The 18844-nt window shown below is 43.3% G+C and overlaps 1 protein-coding gene across 4 annotated transcripts in view; it reads right to left on the reverse strand.

Moving 5' to 3' along the window:
• The window catches only part of TRAPPC8 (trafficking protein particle complex subunit 8), a 55736-nt gene extending 36940 nt beyond the window's left edge, over positions 1-18796 (reverse strand). For 2 of the 4 annotated variants that reach the window (XM_068158751.1, XM_068158750.1), the window contains exons 1-7: positions 18442-18796; positions 11329-11523; positions 8841-8924; positions 5413-5502; positions 3971-4145; positions 2976-3129; positions 1847-1934 (exon numbers count right to left, since the gene is read on the reverse strand). In XM_068158751.1, coding sequence (XP_068014852.1) covers positions 1847-1934; positions 2976-3129; positions 3971-4145; positions 5413-5502; positions 8841-8924; positions 11329-11523; positions 18442-18598 — 943 coding nt within the window. In that variant the 5' untranslated portion in view covers positions 18599-18796. The remainder of the gene's footprint in view (positions 1-1846; positions 1935-2975; positions 3130-3970; positions 4146-5412; positions 5503-8840; positions 8925-11328; positions 11524-18441) is intronic. The other 2 variants (XM_068158753.1, XM_068158752.1) reach the window with 1 other exon arrangement.
• Between the last annotated feature and the right edge of the window lie 48 nt (positions 18797-18844).

Genomic DNA, 18844 nt, shown 5'->3' on the forward strand with positions numbered 1-18844 from the left:
GCAGCAGAGCACAACCCAAGTATTACATCATTCCTGAAACTGTTCAGAAAGCTCAGAGAATCTCAGGAGCTACAGTATGGCTAAACAGAAGAGAAGAGAATTAACCAGATCGGAAAAGACCTTTAAGATCATCGAGTCCAATCTATCATCCAACACCATCTAATCAATTAAACCATATCACTGAGCACCCCATCCAGGCTCTTCCTAAGCACCTCCACTGACAGTAATTCCACCACCTCCCTGGGCAGCACATTCCAATGGCCAATCTCTCTTTCTGGGAAGAACTTTCTCCTAAACCTCCACTGGCACAGCTTGAGACTGTGTCCTCTTGTTCTGGTGCTGGCTGTCTGGGAGAAGAGGCCAACCCTCACCTGGCTACAACCTCCCATCAGGTAGTTGTAGATAGCAATAAGGTCTCCCCTGAGTCTCCTCTTCTCCAGGCTAAGCAAGCCCAGCTCCCTCAGCCTCTCCTCATAGGGCTTGTGCTCCAGACCCCTCACCAGCTTTGTTGCCCTTCTCTGGACACATTCCAGCAAATCAACATCCTTCTTAAACTGAGGGGCCCAGAACTGGACACAGGACTCAAGGTGTGGCCTAACCAGTGCTGAGTACAGGGGCAGAATGACCTCCCTGCTCCTGCTGGCCACACTGTTCTTGATGCAGACCAGGATGCCATTGGCCCTCCTGGCTGCCTGGGCACACTGCAGGCTCATGTTCAGCCTACCATCAACCAGTACCCCCAGGTCCCTCTCTGCCAGGCCACTCTCCAGCCACTCTGACCCCAGCCTGTAGCACTGCATGGGGTTGTTGTGGCCAATGTGCAGAACCCGGCACTTGGATGTGTTAAATCTCATGCTCTTGGACTCTGCCCATATCCTTCCAGGCAGTCATGATGTAAACCAACCTCATTTGAGGTCCTCTTAGTTCAGTAAGAGGGGCTGCTGACCACTACTGAATCTAGCTATCTCAACCAGACCAAGACACTATTTTGTGCTAAGACTTTAAAGTCTTCCTTCTTTATTATTTCCTTCCTATAGGAAAACCAACTTGCTGCATCCAGCTCCAGCTAGCACTGAGCACAGCTGAACTGTGCAAGCAGACCCTCAATGCATTTGATTCATGAAATGTAAAGCTGGGTATGTAAAGTTCACATGGGAGCTTGCAGACTACATCCAGCCTGCAAAGCCCTGGAAAGCTCTATTACAGGCAGCTGCAGGCTCTCCTACATACACCAGGTCCCTTCATGCCTTTCAAGTCAGGTATGAAAAATCTGAGCTGAGTCAGGCCATTTCTTTCCCATTTCATGATGTGTCTCATCTCAATCCTCCAGAGCTGCCTTAAAAGAAGGTTAAAAAATGCCATGCATTAATTTGCACTCCATTTGAGTTCCCGTCCTCTGCCATCCACAAGCTCAACTGCAAGGCAAGCACTTCCAGCCAACTTGGCGAGTCACTGCTTTGCCATTTCCAGACATAAAACCAAAAGCAAGGAAAACAAACCAACCAACCTCAGCTTCTAAGCTACATGAGAGCAACTATCCAGAACTTTTATTATGGTTACTGCTTATTAATTGTCAGTTAGCTGACAATAACCTTACTCTTGCAACAGGCAAGCCCCATACCTCAGCAGTCATCTCATTACAGGTGCATCTGCTAATTCCCACCAATCCTGGAGATCATCAGCACAGTGTTTTAATGCAAACTTGTGTCCACAAATTATCTTTGTGCATTTAAAAAGTGATTTCTTTGAATTTCCTAACAAATCACTCAAATGATTACTGTCCAAGACACAAGACAGCTGTATAAATGCTGTCGCCTCAATGTTTTGATCCCAGTTATAGAAGTACCTTTAATTTCACTGTCTAAACCATCTGGTATCAAATGATCAGTGCTTTTGTTTGAAATGAGAGTATAAGGACCATCTTCACAGCAATCCTGTCAGGAAAAAAGGACAAAAAGAGAAGTTACAACTTTAAAGAGTACTAAAGTGCACAGACAAAAGTAAATCAACAATGTGTTGTCAACTCTACTAACAGTGTTTGCTCTCACATGTCTATTTCTTAAGTAGTTTTGGGGCTCTAAGAACCTGTCCTGTTTAAGGGTGAAAATTAATAGTCAATAAATAGAGCAACAATCTTCTGGCTTGCTCAAATAGCTTCCCTGTCAACTAAAAGCAGGCAATTCCAACTCCTACACTGCATTGCCTGCCATAGTAAAAATAGCTCCCTAAAGCAACTCCTGAGCAACAAACTAGAATCATCCAGGCTGGACAGTTGACATGGGACAGAAACATTCAGTTAGTCTATGGTGGAACATAATTTACTGGTGCTTACAGAATATGAGAGGTTTTGACTCTCCAGTGTCAGCTAGATTTGGTACAGAACTATGATTTCACAAACCACCCTTTTAATCAGATGTGGTTAACCCTGCAGGCCAGTCAAAAGCAAACTCAAGGAAGAATATTTTGGGGCCTGACATAGCAAATTGAACTCAGGAGTCTGAGCTAACACACACTATCATTTCCCATCACAGCAGATGACAGACCAGACTGGCCTGCAAAGAAGTTAGCAGAAAAACCACACAGTGTTCCACAAAACACCCCCCCACACTGTTCAGTGGAAGAGAGAGATCTGGAAAAAAAGTCATTTTAAGACTAAAGAAGATTTATCAAAATGAAAGTAGAAAGTTACTATGAATAGGGCATTTCTGAGGTGACTTGCTCTTGTCAATGCACAAAGCACAAGTCAATTAGCATTCCTGACAGTATCCAGTGCTCCTCACTGTCAATTACAGCAGCACAGAGGACAGCTCTTTGAGAGAGTTACTTTATGCCCTCACAAAAAGCTTTGTTGGAAGCATCCTGCCTGCCTGTTAGCCCATTCTGGAGAAACACACATAACACTAAGGCAAAATTTAACACAGCTAAAATGGGCTTTGATATGCAACTTACAAGTGACTTTCAGAATACCACAATACCTGATTCTGGATAGTGTTTTTCTGAAGGTACTGACTCCAAGGATCTGGTATCTGTTCATCTGTTCCTCTGTTGGACACCCGAGAATTGATTTTCAGTAAATAGCAGCCCTGAGTTCCATACCTCTGCTTCATCTCTTCATAAATGGAGTCAGCTCTGGAAAAACAAAACAGTATTTACCCTCTCTCAATAGCAAGTCAATCCTGTTTTAAATAGTACTGCAACAAACTCTTATAAGCTATTATCCACAGGGATTAGAAGGGAAATTCTCCTGTTTTTCAAAGCACTCCTTTATGCAAGAGTGAAAGGGAGAATCTTTGAGAATCAGATAGAATAGAATTAAACAGGTTGGAAAAGACCTTTGAGATCATTGAGTCCAACCTATCACCCAACACCATCTGATCAACTAAATCATGGCACTAAGTGCCCCATCCAGTCTCCTCTTAAACACTTCCAGTGATGGAGACTCCACCACCTCCCCAGGCAGCCCATGCCAATGGCAAATACCTCTTTCTGTGAAGAACTTCCTCCTAACATCCAGCCTAAACCTCCCCTGGCACAGCTTGAGACTGTGTCCTCTTGTTCTGGTGCACAGAGCAATCTGGTCTGGTGGGAGGTGTCCCTGCCCATGGCAGGAGAGTTGGAACGAGATGATCTTTAAGGTCTCTTCTAACTCAAACCATTCTGATTGTGCCTCCCCTTCTCCAGGCTAAGCAACCCCAGCTCCCTCAGCCTCTCCTCATAGGGCTTGTGCTCCAAACCCCTCCCCAGCTTTGTTCAGCAAACTAGCAAAGAAAGCCTCTATCCCAAGAAGCTAGGATTGATTTTTTCACATGAATAAATGAAATAGATCTAGAAATAATACCTAAGCAAATTTGCCTTGATAGTCAGCACACTAATTAAGGGATTCTTGCTGTATGTCTAACCTCAATAGACTTTATAAACACAAATATTTCAAAGAGTTAACCTGTAAGGTCACTGAAGGCTGACAACTCACCTTTGCTCTTCTCCTGTGCTCACATCATGCAGCAACACGTAATACTTGAGCGTGTTTGGTATAAACCACTTGGGATACAAATATTCATTACTATGCTGAATTCGATGTTGCTCTTGAGACAGCTTCAGAAATTGCTCCACAGGCTCTGGTTCACTAGAAGATACTACAAGCATACCTAAATTCCAGTTAAGGACTTGCACCACAAGAACCCAGCAACAACCACTGATCACATAATAAAATGGCAAGGGTACCAAAGAAGAGGGATGAGTACAAGGTTTAAGCCTGACAAACACACTACCACAGAAGTATTTGGCCTAAAGTCTTGGTGCAGACTTTAATGATCAGTTTAATAATCAGAATGATCAGTTAACCAACATCTGTAACTTGAGATGAAACAGGAGTTCACGCCAGTTGTGACACTGGATCCAAGTTTAAGCCAATATAGAATAGCTAAGAGCTCATTTAAGATTTTAGATGTAACTGTTCAGTTCCCAACAAACCTATGCTGGGAATTCAGCCCCAGTTTCCCTTAGTTTTCACCTCTGAAGGAGAGTTAGGACTTCATCACCTGAGGAACAATAATGGCCAATATTCATGAAGACAGCAACATCTGAGCAAAAAGCAGAAGGGTTCAGATTTACCTCAATGCAACTACACAACCATTAATAAGGAACATTCTCCTCTGTGACAGCTGTTCACAGAATCAAAGATACTAATTCATAGCAGCCAGTAAGCAAGTTGTAACTTTGACTTCTGAATTTCAGTAACATTCTAAGGCCAGGACCAATATTTTGCCAAGTTAGCTCTGCACAAAGATCTCTCTCTAATGGCTACCCACATACGTGTTCCACCACACTGAACTGATAAAGTACAGCAAAGAGTTAGGAATAGAACAGGTAACATGAAACCTCATGGAACAGTGCATGGTTTTGTTTTCACAGTAGACAAATACATTTTGCTTAAGTCTGGGGGGAAGTTACAGCACTTAGGCCTCTTTCCAGACTTTTTGGTCCAAAATCACTCCAAGTTCACCAATTTTCCAAAACACCTGATCCAACTTTCCCCTTCCATCTGCTAGAAAAAGCTAGAGGAAGCAGCAGGTTCACCCCAAACACTTAAGTCTCTGCTGTACATAAGGCCCAGTCAACCTAAAGAGCCAGAAAGCTGTTTAGGATGAGGAAGGTCAGTTTATAGTGCTAGCTTGCAGTTAGTTCAGTTTGACACCAAGTGTGTTTTTAATAAAACCACAAAGGCACAAAGCAAACATTTCATAAGGGTGGGGGGAAGGAGTCTGGACAGCTAAACACATTGAAAAAAAAGATACATTTCAAATCATAAAGGCAAAAAGAGTTATTGCAGAACTTCAAAGCCTCCTACATTATGTTTCTGCAGCCAGTTGCATCATCAGCCTTCACCAGAGATCTGCAACACCCAAAGGATACATGCAACATAGTGGTTCAAGAACTCATGATCCGATGCAGGCATGGACTGAAGAAAGCACTCTCTGTAAGACTCAAACCAAGGAGTGGTAGCTGGAATACACAATGACATAGGATTAATCTTCAGCAAAACTTCTGTTTACTCACTTATGACAAGGGAATGTGAAAGACTACACCTAGAAGTGAGGCTTGCAAACTCTGAGGAGGTTTGCATGGCAGGGGGAAGAAGAGGGAACAGTCTAAGGAGAAAGCATCTAAAGAACACACGAGTGGGAGGAGCAGGAATACCCTGAATCAAATTCTGTGCAACTGAACAGTATCTTAGGCACCAAATTCCTCAATATTGTAGGCTCACATGTATTTTGTCCTTGTTAGAGTACCTTCTCCTTACCAGAGCTTTATGTACATGCACTTGGGAAAAAAAACCAACCAACCAAATGAAAATCCTTCTAACAGTCACTGAATTTGCCTCAGCTGGGGATGCAAGAACTGACTGAGAAGCAAAATTAGTTTTTGAGTATGTGGAGGAGCTAAGGATTAACAAAACCCTAGCCTGCCAGTTTTTCTAAAGCTTTCTGCAAGTGTGACTTGGCTTGACAGTAGCCCCCTTCCTCTGCCCTGCCAAAACAAACAGTTCAGCTGTCAGCTGGCAAAGCAGAGATCCAGAAAGCTAAAAGCTCTGATCAGAGCTGTGCCACTAATGCCTTATAATGTGAACCTGCCATCTTCAAATGCCCCTTTACAATAGGGCTTTCATTTGTCCAAGAGAATCAAATCAAGGGAAACAAAGTCAGTCTGGGACATCCATGGAATATGTGAAAGTACAAATCTTGCTTGCTGCTTTCCACTCCAACTATCAGTCAGCAATGAAGCTTTATTTCTTCTTTCAGGCTTGTTTTATGCCATCTCAATTCTGCAACTCCTTTGAATGGAAAAAAGGCCCCACAGCAAAATCAGCCCACTTCCAATAACCTGATTTCACACTGAAGCTAGCTGGAATTCAGTGTAAACTCACCTGAAACCTAGAAAACAGTAGGTAGTACAGGGGAAAAAAAGCATTAATAAGAAATGCTGAAGGCATGTATTTGCTTTATATGACCCCAAGTAAACACATTCCTTGATTTAGCTTACAGAATTTCTAATGCTTTGCAGGTTTGCACTCCCCAACCCTATCCCCTCCCCAAAAAATCCACCAAAAACCCAAAACAAAACCCCAAACTTCTCCATCTTGATTTCTTAGGTTGCTTTAAGAACCTGACTTCATATTTATGTTGGAATTATCTCTTAGTGTTATGTTAAATGCATTTTGTTTAATCTTACATTGGCAGATCATCTTAATCCAGCTTCCTCCACACTTAAGTCAGATATAGCCACACTTTGAAACTGAGCTCAGCCTAGCATCCAGCACATCTCACATGGAAAAGATTGATGGGAGGTGAAATTCCAGCTTTGGATTATAGCCTTTCTAGCAACTACTGTCTGAGCACTCAGCTGGGGTGTGAAGACCTCTTGGCTTCACTAAGTCCTCCATGTGAATATGACAGCTATTTAAATTAAGGAAAATACAGCTTGTTTTTAAAACAAACCATGAGAACATTACTCACAGGGATATTTTTCACAAGTGGAGCAAAGCCTTGGAGTAACTCAGGTTCAAACCAAACTACAGTAAACCACTTAAGCTAGAAATTTCAACTGCATTTGAGTGTCAAGCTCAGATTTCAGTATTCCATTTCTGTTTTACAGCTGAATTATGGCCAAAAGAAGTTAAGCTCTCACAGAGAAACACTGCTTTGTTTTGCTGGGTTTGGGTTTTTTCCCCCCCCCAGCTGTCTTTTCTCATTCAGCCTTATTAAGAACCTTGGAAGTGGCTACAAAGGCAACTGGATTCCCTTTACACAATACAGCATATCAGGATTCACTCCAGAACGTTTACAGGGCTGTAAATCATTGATAGTAGACACTTAGAATAATAAACATGCACCAGTCAGTATTTGAAAGCATTTTTACAGAGGTAGTAACTCATATTACAGCAGTGCACAGCAACTGTGTCTTTCAGGTACACAAACCTCTATGGTTTGTATTTCTCCTGCAGGACATTTCCAGGACAGAAGCTTAGGCAAATTTGTTAATGCATTCAGAAACTAAAAAATACTGTAATAATCATGGTAAGTAATATTTGTATATAATAGCTCCAGATTGAGAAGCCTAATTCATGAAGTTTTGTACTTTTAGCTACCTGACTGGATCCAGAGGAGGGTCACAAAGTTGATCAGAGGGCTGAAGCACCTCTCTTACAGGGACAGGCTAAAAGAGTTGGGGCTGTTCAGCTCCCTAAAGACCTTACATCAGCCTTCCGGTACCTTAAGGAGGCCTACATGAAATCTAGGGAGAGATTTTTTACAAGGGCTTGTAAAGCTAGGATGAGGGACAATGGCTTTAAACTTGAGGATTTAGAGTGGGTATTAGGAAGAAATTCTTACAGGGAGAGTGGAGAGAGACTGGAACAGGTTGCCCAGGGACGTCATGGAAACTCCCTCCCTGGAGATGTTCAAGGCCAGAATGAATGAAGCCTTGAGCAACCTGGGCTAGTGGAAGCTGTCCCTGATCACAGCAGGAGGGTTGGAACTAGGTGTCTTAAGGTCCCTTGCAACCTAAACCATTCTGTGAAACTACAAGTCTATGACTGACCAAGATGAATTTCACTGATTGCAGTACTCCAGCATGCTCAGAAAGGAAGGCATCTAGCAGCATCTCAACAGGCACTGCTGAAAGGTTGGCTGTGACTAACCAAAGGCATAACATCAACTTGTTAATATCTAAATCTGAAAACCATCAAAATCTAGCTCAACACAAAGCATCCCTGTAAACTGAGAGGTCAATAACCAATGCATTTTGGCAGCAACAGGGTTCTTAAAAACTAGGTGAAAACTTATTAGAAAGGTTTTGAAGAGAATCATACTCCAGAAAATGCCAATATAGCAGAGAGACATGTGCTTTAAGTACAGTCAGCATATCAGCTCCAGTTTGAAAAGCACCACCACCTCCCAAGAAGGAAGTTTTCTAGAGGAACAGAAAGTATTTACACTTGAGATACAGAACAGTGACATTACACAGCTCCATAGGATCAAACAAGACAGAGCTTTTATAGCATCAGATCATCTCCCACCACCACTCTGCACTTATTGACCAAATGATTTAGATTAAGAGGAGTAGAAATGCAACTAGAAGGAAAAAAAAAATCAAATGACCATCACCAACAATGTTTCATTTGGGGGGGGGAGAGGGGGAAATAAATAAATGGAGGAACACACATCTACGCCAGGAGAAGTGCTAAACAGTTGCAGCAGATGGTAAGGAAAGGTGGATGGAGCACATGGAAAAGGAATCAAGGGCAATTTGGTAAATTGGCACCAACCACAAAAAAAAAATACCTGAATAAAAGGTGGATGTGTTGAGTTCCATCAGAGTCTCTTTCCAATTATTGTACCAAGGAACACTAGCTTTAACTGAGCGATCTGATAGAAAAAACATGATATTATTACACTAAAAGGCAAACAAACTGTTGGCTTTTATGCTCTGGTACCATGAACTAGAAAATCCATACTGTGCAGGCCCACCAGGGACTGAAGACATTTGATTCCAGCTAACCTTAATCATCAACATTTCAGACTCCTCAACATTTGACAGCATACTTTAACAGGATTCAATACTAATTTCGGGTTCAGCCCAAATTCTGGGCTTGAATCAAAATGGAAATCTATAAAGTAGTAAAAAAATTGAGTTAGGTTTAGATATGATGTCTACTTTTTTTCAGTGGAAAATGCAGTGACAGAAATATCTGAGATTTCTCAGCCTATAGTACTACAGTTAACTGAAGACATTAGCTGCTGAAACTGGTTTCCCCACCATTCTCCCTTATCTCCATTCACATTCCTGCACTGCTGCATGCCAGCAGCAGAATTATGCAGCCCTGAACAAACAGTCAAGGAAGTGATCCTGCTGAAAATTTCTGTGAGAAAAGAAACAACAACAACAGCAACAAAGTCTTTAATGGGAGAAGCAGGCATGGCTGAACATAAGCACCCTTTCAGCAACCAACTAGGTCTCTCAGCAGAAGATTATGGAAAACTATGAGACTAATTAAAACAACAGCTGCAACAAAGAAGGATTACAAACAATTAAACAATTCACCACAGCAGTTCCAAAACGTTTCTAACAAATGAGCAGGATCGTGATCCCAGTGTTGGAAACACTTACTCATCAGCTTCTTAAACAATGTTTGTGTCCTCCTTCAAAACACACTGCACTTCATCATCATTAAAGACTAAAGTGAATACATCCTAAAACACTAATTCACCAAAAGATAAAGGAGCAAACTAAAGAGCAGATTAGAGTGGTTTATATTCATGTGCCAAAAGATTTGCTTTGTTGCCAGGAATGAAGTCTTCCACTGGTTTCAAATAAAATGCTCTAAAAGTTGAAAAGAAAAAGCTAGTTTTCTAAGCAGAAAAGGAACTCTACCTGACAAGCTAAGGACTTCCTCACACCCTCCTATGGTGTAATGGGATCCAAGCCTCATTACCAAGAAACACTGAGCCAGTGTTTTGTGCAAAAGCCCCAAAACAAGGCACCACACAACTACAAAGTTGTTAGATGACTTTGTCCTGTATGAACCTACTCACAGAGACAGGAGAATCAAGCATAATTTGTACATCTAAGGCTCCAGCAGCAAGCAAAACAAAAGGAGACTTACTAACTTCCACAACTACAAAGCATGGCTTGATACAGGCTCTATCATTCTTCCCTCCTTGCAAAACTTCACTTCTAAATGGAGATCATTAGAGATGTTATGGAAAAGTCTCTTCACTGAAACCATGGCAATTTCACCAATTTCAAAGCTAAATGAAAATGTTGCAGTTTCCAATAGCTCTCAAAAATCACAATTTCCAGGCTCAAGCCGAGGATGTGGCTTCTCAATTAGGTATCAGGCTTCTAAATTAGATATCAAAGATGCAGAATAATGCTGGTTTTCCATCATCAACATAGAAACCATCAAGAAACTACAACAACATCAACTGCTAATCCTCATGAAGTTTCAACTCGTGTTTAAATAGGGCAATGCATACATAGTTTGAATTAAGCATGTACTCAAAGGCTTTGATGGATTAGGGTCTTAATTGGGAAGAGTTTAATCTTCTCAGCTCTCAAGATAAGGTCTCAATTAGTGTTATTCACAATGCCTTATCCCTTGGAGATCTGAAGAAACATTTTTAGAATACTCTAGCCATTTTGACAGTGAGTTTCATGGCAAAAAAAAAATCAACCCACAACAAAACAACCCAGAAGGAAGCACACACCCCTTGCCTCAAAACATCTTTTCCTCAAACTTTTTAATGACAACTTTATGAAGTCTGTGTATTAAGCAACAAGTAGAAGGAAACAACAAAAGACACCAGGAGGACTAACTTCAACATAGAGCTATACATTACTGTCAACATTATAAATGAGTTCTGATATGTATGCAGCCAAGTGTAACCAGTCAGTGTGTCAGTTCTATAAAATTCCTCCCCTGATGGCATGACATTGAGCAAAGCACAAACATTTGCTACATTAAAGTATCATGATGATTTAACCCAAGTTAAGGCCATCTTTTAAGGCTCCTTCCAACCCAAACCAGTCTATGAGTCTGTAAGCTCAGGAGACCTACAATGCTAAGAAATATTAAGAAATAAGTTCAACCATTCTTCTAGCCTAACATAAACCCAACACTCTGGTAAAGCTGGAAGTGCAGCAGAAACAATGACTCAGCTGATCAGCTCTCAGAGTAATTTTAACACCTGCCAAGAACTGAAAGCAAGGTTAGAAACCCTAGAGTAAAATTCCAGTTTAAGTTATGAAAGTCACAAAACCATTACATACCACTAATGTTGAGGTCATAATCTCCAGCTGTGATCACATTGGCTACTAGTCCTTCAGCAGGCTGAGTGAAAAACACAACATCACTGAGGAGTTTTCGAATGGCAGCGGGCTGAGGCGGGCGAGTAATAATGTTGTTGACAGCAATCTTCAGATTCTTAATTATGTGAAGCTGATTATTAGGATCTCTCATGTGAACTACAAAAGAAAAAAGAAACAGCTTCTGTTGAGGAACCCAACAGAGTCAAAATAGTTCACCATGAATTAGCATTTCTCCCAGATTCTTCCTTTTCCTTAAAGATTACTTGCTTTACGATCATCAATTTTAGGTCACAGTCCACAATACTTGAGGATAAAAATAGAGGGGGGGGATAAGGCAAGAAGGAAAAATTACTTTATGTTCAACACTGGGCTCACCAAGGCAGGATGAGAAAATGTAGCACAGGATTGTAGCTTATAAATATATCCAGAGTAACAAAGTACTGGAACACCTCTCCTATGAGGATAGGCTGAGGGAGCTGGGGTTGCTCAGCCTGAAGAGGAGAAGGCTCCAGAGAGACCTAATAGCAGCCTTCCAGTACCTGAAGGGGGCTTACAAGAAAGCTGCAGAGGGACTGTTTATAAAGGCCTGCAGTGACAGGATGAGAGGCAATGATTTGAAATTAGAGGAGATTTAGGTTGGATGTTAGGAACAAGTTATTTACCATTTGACATTAGGAAGAAGTTCTTTACCACGAGGGTGGTGAAACACTGCAACAGGTTGCCCAGGGAAGTAGTTGAGGCCCCATCCCTGGAGATACTCAAGGTCAGGCTTGACAAGGCTCTGAGCAACCACATCTCATGGAGGATGTCCCTGCTCACTGCAGGGCAGTTGGTCTACATGACCTCTGGAGGTCTCTTCCAACCCAAACCATCCAGGCAAATTCCACTTTTTCTTTAGTGATATAGGATTGCTTTTGTTCCCTGAGTCCCTGCTTTTGTTTTGGTGGTTCTGTTGGGTTTATTAAGAAAAGTCTCAGTCTCCTGAAAAGTAAAACTAACTACAAGAAATCTAAAGGGTTGGGTAGGTTTTGTTGGGGTTTGGTTGGGTTGCTGGGTCTTTTTTGTTGCTGTTTGGTTGGTCTGGGTTTTGTGCTTTTGGGGTTGATGTTTCCTTTGTTTGTTTGTTTTGTTGGGGTTTTTTTGGTGGTGGGGTTTGGTTGGTTGGGTTTTTTCCTTCCTTTTGTTTGTCTGTTTGGTGTGTATATATATATAAAAAATTTGCATGTCCTGTCCCATCTCTCAACCTAAGGTCTATCTCTGTGTAATCTTGTCACTACAATTTGATAGGACTGCAATCTCTTCTGTATTTTACAAAGTCACATTCTGCCATAAGCAATAATTAGAGCTTCATGTGACTGGGAAGCACAGAACTCACTTTGTAGAACCTTTGTGAAACTTGTTCCCTCAAGCCATCTGTTTCTTTTAAAAAGTATTCAAGCCATTTTCAACAGGCACTGCAGTTCATTTTTCATGTCATTTTCTCCTCTTTCAAACCACAAGCACCACCGAGCAAGCCAGACCCTAAGTGCAGGTAGGACACACTGAGTATTGCTACTAAAGACACTGGGTGCCACCCAGTGCCCCTGTCACAGCACAGCCCTCAACTCTCATTGGTTGAGCTTGATCTTGGGAGGTCTCATCAGACCTGGTAGATTCTGTGATTCCTTTCACAAATCATTGTGTAGCTCATAAAGGGCAGCAGAAAGGAAAATTCTTGTTCATCTCATCTTGCAACTAAACACAAGATTCACACTGTGAAGGTTTAAAACTGAGCCTTCTGTCCCACTCTGGCCTGGAGACCACTCCACATCTTCTCAGAAGTAACAGCTACACAGCCTGAGGCAGATCACACAATGTGCTCACAGTCCACTTTATCTGTTAAAGCTGGAATGGAATGGACCTTTCAGATCATCGAGTCCAATCTATCATCCAACACTAATCAACTAACCCATGGCACCAAGCACCCCATCCAGGCTCTCCCTAAACACCTCCAGTGATGGCAACTCCACCACCTCCCTGGGCAGCACATTCCAATGGGCAATCTCTCTTTCTATGAAGAACTTCTTCCTAACATCCAGCCTAACCCCCCCCCCCCCCGGTGCAGCTTGAGACTTGTGCTGGTGTCCTCTTGTTCTGGTGCTGGCTGCCTGGGAGAAGAGACCAACCCCCACCTGGCTACAACCTCCCTTCAGGGAGTTGTAGACAGCAATAAGGGCTCCCCTGAGCCTCCTCTTCTCCAGGCTAAGCACTCCCAGCTCCCTCAGCCTCTCCTCATAGGGCTTATGAACCCAGACTGGCATAGTTTTACCCTCCTCAGTCAACCATTCACTCACAGCCTTCAGCCAGCTCATGGGAAAACACAGTGAAGCAGTTTAGAGAACTGATCCTGCATAAAACCACCTCAAGAACTGCTGGATTTTTCAGCTGTAAGTTTCAGACTGACCACAATAGTGAACTAGAGAACTAAACTGAATTCATCCAGTTCAGCATTTCCACCAGAAAGCTTAAGGGGATTAGGTTTTTTTTCCATCTTATCATGTAGGTTATCAACCCTTCTGCCACACGATTACTGGAAAGATCAGGTGTAAGGGAAGTGGAAAGGAAGAACAACTGAGACACCAGTTGGCCTTTTACCAGTGCAGCTATAGCACTAAAGTTCATTCTTGATGTCTCTCCTCAAATACTAGCCATGACAGTGCAGAGCAAACACTCTTCCATATAGAATGCAGGTGACATTTCTGGCCCCTGTGCAATGCCATAAAGGAGATATTTAGAACCCCACAAAGCTCTTGCTTTAATCCCTAATAAATAATTCTAGTGTTACACATTTCCTTCCAGTGCTCATGAGATCATTTCAGAAAGCATTCTGCCAAATGTGGGAGTAGTAGCATATATTAGAGCAAGGTCTTTCTCATCAGAAGTTGAGTATTTTTAGTCAACATCTGAATATTTTCATGAACAAGGAACTCATAACAGCAAACTAAGCTCAAATAAATGCAGAGCTGCCATCATAGCTCCTTACTTCCAGCATATATTTAAGGCTTAGACTAAGTTATCAAAAACTCTTCCCTTTTTTTTAAAATACCATAGAATGGTTTGAGTTGGAAGGGACCTTAAAGATCATCTAGTTCCAATCCCCCTGCCATGGGCAGGCCCATCTCCCACCAGGCCAGGCTGCACAAAGCCTCATCCAGCCTGGTCTTAAACACTTCCAGGGATGAGGCATCCACAACTTCCCTGGGCAACCTGTTCCAGTATAGTAAAGAACTTCTTAATGGCCCATCTAAATCTACCCTGGTCTCGTTTAAGACCATTGCCCCTTGCCCTATCACCACATACCCTTACCAATAGTCCCTCTGCAGCTTTCCTGCAGCACCCCTTGGGTTTTAGGATATAAAACAGAGTAACCAAAGCTACCTTAAAGTGACACTTGCTAGCTGAAGTGTGCTTTGTCATCCTCCCTCCCACCAAGCCAGTATTAGTTCATAGTATCATAGTATCATTCAGGGTTGGAAGGGACCAAAAGGATCATCTAGTTCCAACCCCACTGCCTTGGGCAGGGACACCCCACACTAGATCAGGCTGGCCAGAGTCTCATCCAGCCTGGTCTTAAACACCTCCAGGGACAGGGCCTCGACCACCTCCCTGGACAACCCATTCCAAAGATTCCTTAAATCAGGATGCAATTGCCAAGAAAACCTACCTACACAATGTATACCTTTGTCAAGTTGGGCATCAGTAGCTACCACCAAACACAATGGTTACACTGTCACTTTGAGAGCAGGAATGAATGTATCAAAGCTACAATATTCTTTTGGATTCCTTTATTAAAGAAAAAGAAATGTGTAAGGTTGGGAGTGCTTTTGGTTTCCTCTAAAGTCAAGATCTAACATGACAATAAGGTTGTTCTCTCACTTTTTTTTTCTCCTTCAAAAACATAAGTCACACAAGCAAAGATGCTGAAAGTTACAATACAGAGCACTCTGAACCTGTGCTCAGGATTTCCTACCATCAACAATTCGTTGTACTCCAAGGGATTTGTGGCCACACCAACTTTAGCAAGTTGCTGAAAGGTAGATGGAGAGAATAATGCTCATTAGTGCAGAGGCCTCTCCCTATATCTAAACTATGTATCTTTGTGGGGTTCTATTTTAAATTGGCTATAATCTGGTCTCTCTGCATGAAGAAACCAAGAGCAGCACAAGGTCTAACACTACTTGGAAGAACGCAGCAGTGTTCTGTGTCTTCAGATAGGTTAAGGAATGAAGGACAACTAATACAGAGACAGTAGAAAGCTCAGCTTAGTTCCTGTGTCCCAGCACTGTTTTGCACATAAACAAGGAGTTTCATTTCCTAACAGCACTGCTTCTCTAAGCAAGAACAGCGATGAACACAAAGCCTTCAGCAGGCTCCTAAGTTATGTAAATCCTAAACTTGAGAGAACAATCTGTATTCTAACAGGACTCCAAAAATGCAGTAGGAAACCAGTGATCAAGCTCTTAAAATTATAGAGGAGGAAATAACAGATGCAGCTAAGTTTTGCACAAGGGACAGCTTATTTCTAAAGAGATTAAATACCAATCAACCCAATTTTACATTACAAATTGAATGAAAGACCCAGTGAAGACAGGAGTATTAATAAAAAGACAGCACTTCATGCTCCCTAAAGACAAACTGCTTGAAAGCAAAGCCATCAAAACAATCACAAGCAGTGAAACTCCCAGTTGTGGAGGCACATGCATGTACATACATTCTGCTGTACCATGACCAGATCACTGATCAGGCCTCTCTTCCTCTTAAGTGGACATGAAAAACACCATGGGGAAAAAAACTGGTCAAACCAGAACACAGAACAATTTAATAACTTATCCTGTGCTTCCAGGTCTTCTGCACAGGCTACAGCTAACAGTGTCATTATGCAGCAGTGTGTGCAGACTCCAACAAGCATGTGTCCCTGCCACAGAGCTCCACAACTTCTGGAGCTAGATGAACTGCTTACTGCTACACAAAACTCCTGGCAGATTTTACTGCACTGAACTACTCTTCTGCCTGAAGAAAATGCCTAGCACTGCCTTCCCTACCCCCATGCATGCTGGCTTTCACCACAAGAGGTTACATATGGCATCCAGTGAGGGCTTTTTCCATGAAGCTAGAAGAGGAAGTCACACTTGAAGAACTGCAGTCAGGCTTGCAGCCTGTTGGAATACAAAGAAAATGGTGCAGTAACAAAACCCCACTGTAGAAGCTTCAGCTTCTTCCTTCTCTGACCTTCAGTTCAGGACATGAACAGGACGGCTCAGACCGTCAGAGGTAGGCAGCCTACACAGAACAGCAAGGACATCCCTTCTCAAAGCTACATCACGCTGCTGACAGCTGCAAACCCAGGAATTTCAAACTATCATGGGGGTTTAGATGCAGTTCATGTGGGTGCTCATTTATAAGTGTCAGAGCCGGGAGAAGATCAATTAAGAAACATCAAAAATTACTCTGAAATGATGAAAATCAATGAGGGGAGCTTTCCATCAGAAGTTGGTAGTAGGATGTAGAAACTGAGTCAGCACCAGGCTCTTAAGAAATTACACTATATCAAGGGAGGGAATCTAATCGTCAGCCATAACCAACCTCTTCAGTAGAAGATGGTGAAGACAAGTTTAGTTCCTAAGCATCAACATGCTGCTGAGGTCTGCACTCACAAGGGGAACACCGAGGACAACTCAGGTTTGCAAGTTCCACAGCTGCCAACAGTAGTTGCAACAAAACCAGCTACAAGTTAGCCACAACAGAACTAAGCATTCCCCAGATTTTAAACAGCCTGCCTGCTTTTGTTTGCTAGATGCATGTTGAAAGCCTTTCACCCAAGAACCCAGAGATATTTAAGTAACTTCAGCACTCCAAGGATGTGAGCCTTCTGCGTTGATTATTTTTATCTCTGCTGTATTCTCACACAGCTCCTAAGTGTTTCTAAACATTTATAAACAAATTATGTTAATAAGCTCTTAAGACTCACCACAGAATTAAGGCAGATTTTTAACACATACTAGGCTTTTAAGTCGGTGGCATTTTTTTAGGCAGCAGTGCATAAATCTAGCTTCATTTTCTTGCCTTTTCTTCAACCCATGATATGAGGAGATGGAAGTCTGAGCTAGGTGTCTGCCAGAAACCAAATCTGACAAGTGTCACTGCAATGCAACTCTGATGGACAGTTCTATTCCAGCTGCTGTCCTGCATAATATTCTGATGAACTGTGGCTCGGAAAACATAGGGGGGAAAAAAAAAGGCAAACAGCTTTTTCTTAAGTTTCAAATAGTAAGTTAAAGCACTACAATTAAAGAACCCTATTGTTTCTCTTCTGTGGTCCATCTCCAGCTTGGCTCCACGCTCATTCCACCTATGCCACATAACCCACTCAACTCTGCTCTTCTCTCTGCACAGGTCTTACTCACAGAAACATCAACCAAAAAAAGAAGTATATCAGACAAAAATACAGGTGAGAGAAAGTCAAACTGGCAACTGCAATTACAATTCATATTTCTGAAAGACTGACCATGTTTTCAACACCTGGGTGCTTCACTAACAGCTTTACCACAAGAATGAGATTCAGCAAGATCCACAGCAGCAGTCAGACACAAGCATTAGTCAGGTAGCAGTAAAGTCGTATTAAAGAAAGAAAAACATGTGTTTGCAAGAGGTAGGGTTGCTGACACTTCTCCCTTCAGCAGCGTGCTCTGTCTCCAGGAGAAGCCTAACTTCCCAAGTCGCACAGAGACTAACAGAGTGAGTAAAATTAAGCAGGCTTAGCAGGCACCTGAGGCAACCCCGGCAAACGGGTGCCTCCGCAAGGGCTGTCACAGCTGCAGAGCACCGACTCAGCGGCCGCCGCCACGGCCCCAGGGAACGCGTCTCGCCTCCCGGATGCGCTCAGCTCAGCTTCGCCGGGCAGCAGGGCTGCGACAGTGGCTCTGGCAGGCCGGGCCGGACCCCTCGCCCCCACGGCTGGGTGAAAGGGAACGGCGGCACCGCCTTCCCCGCGCCGTGTAAACAAGCCGCCCGCCCCACTCCGCTCCCGGCACCGACCTTCCGAAGTGAGGCGGCAGAAGGGCTTCACCAGCTCGGCGAAGCTCAGGTTGTTCTTGCGGGTGAGCTTCTCCGCCTCCTCGCTGCACAGCGCGGCCACCAAGGGCACGAACGAGTCCTGGATGAACTCCTGCACCGACTGCACGCACTGGGCCATCGCCTCCGCCGTCCTGGGGCCCCAGCTGGCCCCGCCACCTTCTTCCGCTCTTCTCCGCCTGGCCCGGCCGGTTTCCCCCCTTCCCCGGCGGCCTGCCGCTGCCTCCCTACGACTCCCGCTTCAGCAGCTCACCCCGACGCCGCAGCCACCGAGCGCTCAGCAACCGGCCCGCGCCGCCATGTTGCGCCTGAGCCCCTCGGGTAGCGCCCGCTCCCGGCAGCCCCCGCGCTCGCTCATGTGATTGGC

The sequence above is a fragment of the Melanerpes formicivorus genome, unplaced genomic scaffold, assembly GCF_026170545.1.
Source record: "Melanerpes formicivorus ecotype bairdi unplaced genomic scaffold, bMelFor1.0.p_v2 SCAF_42, whole genome shotgun sequence".
Lineage (NCBI taxonomy): Eukaryota > Metazoa > Chordata > Aves > Piciformes > Picidae > Melanerpes > Melanerpes formicivorus.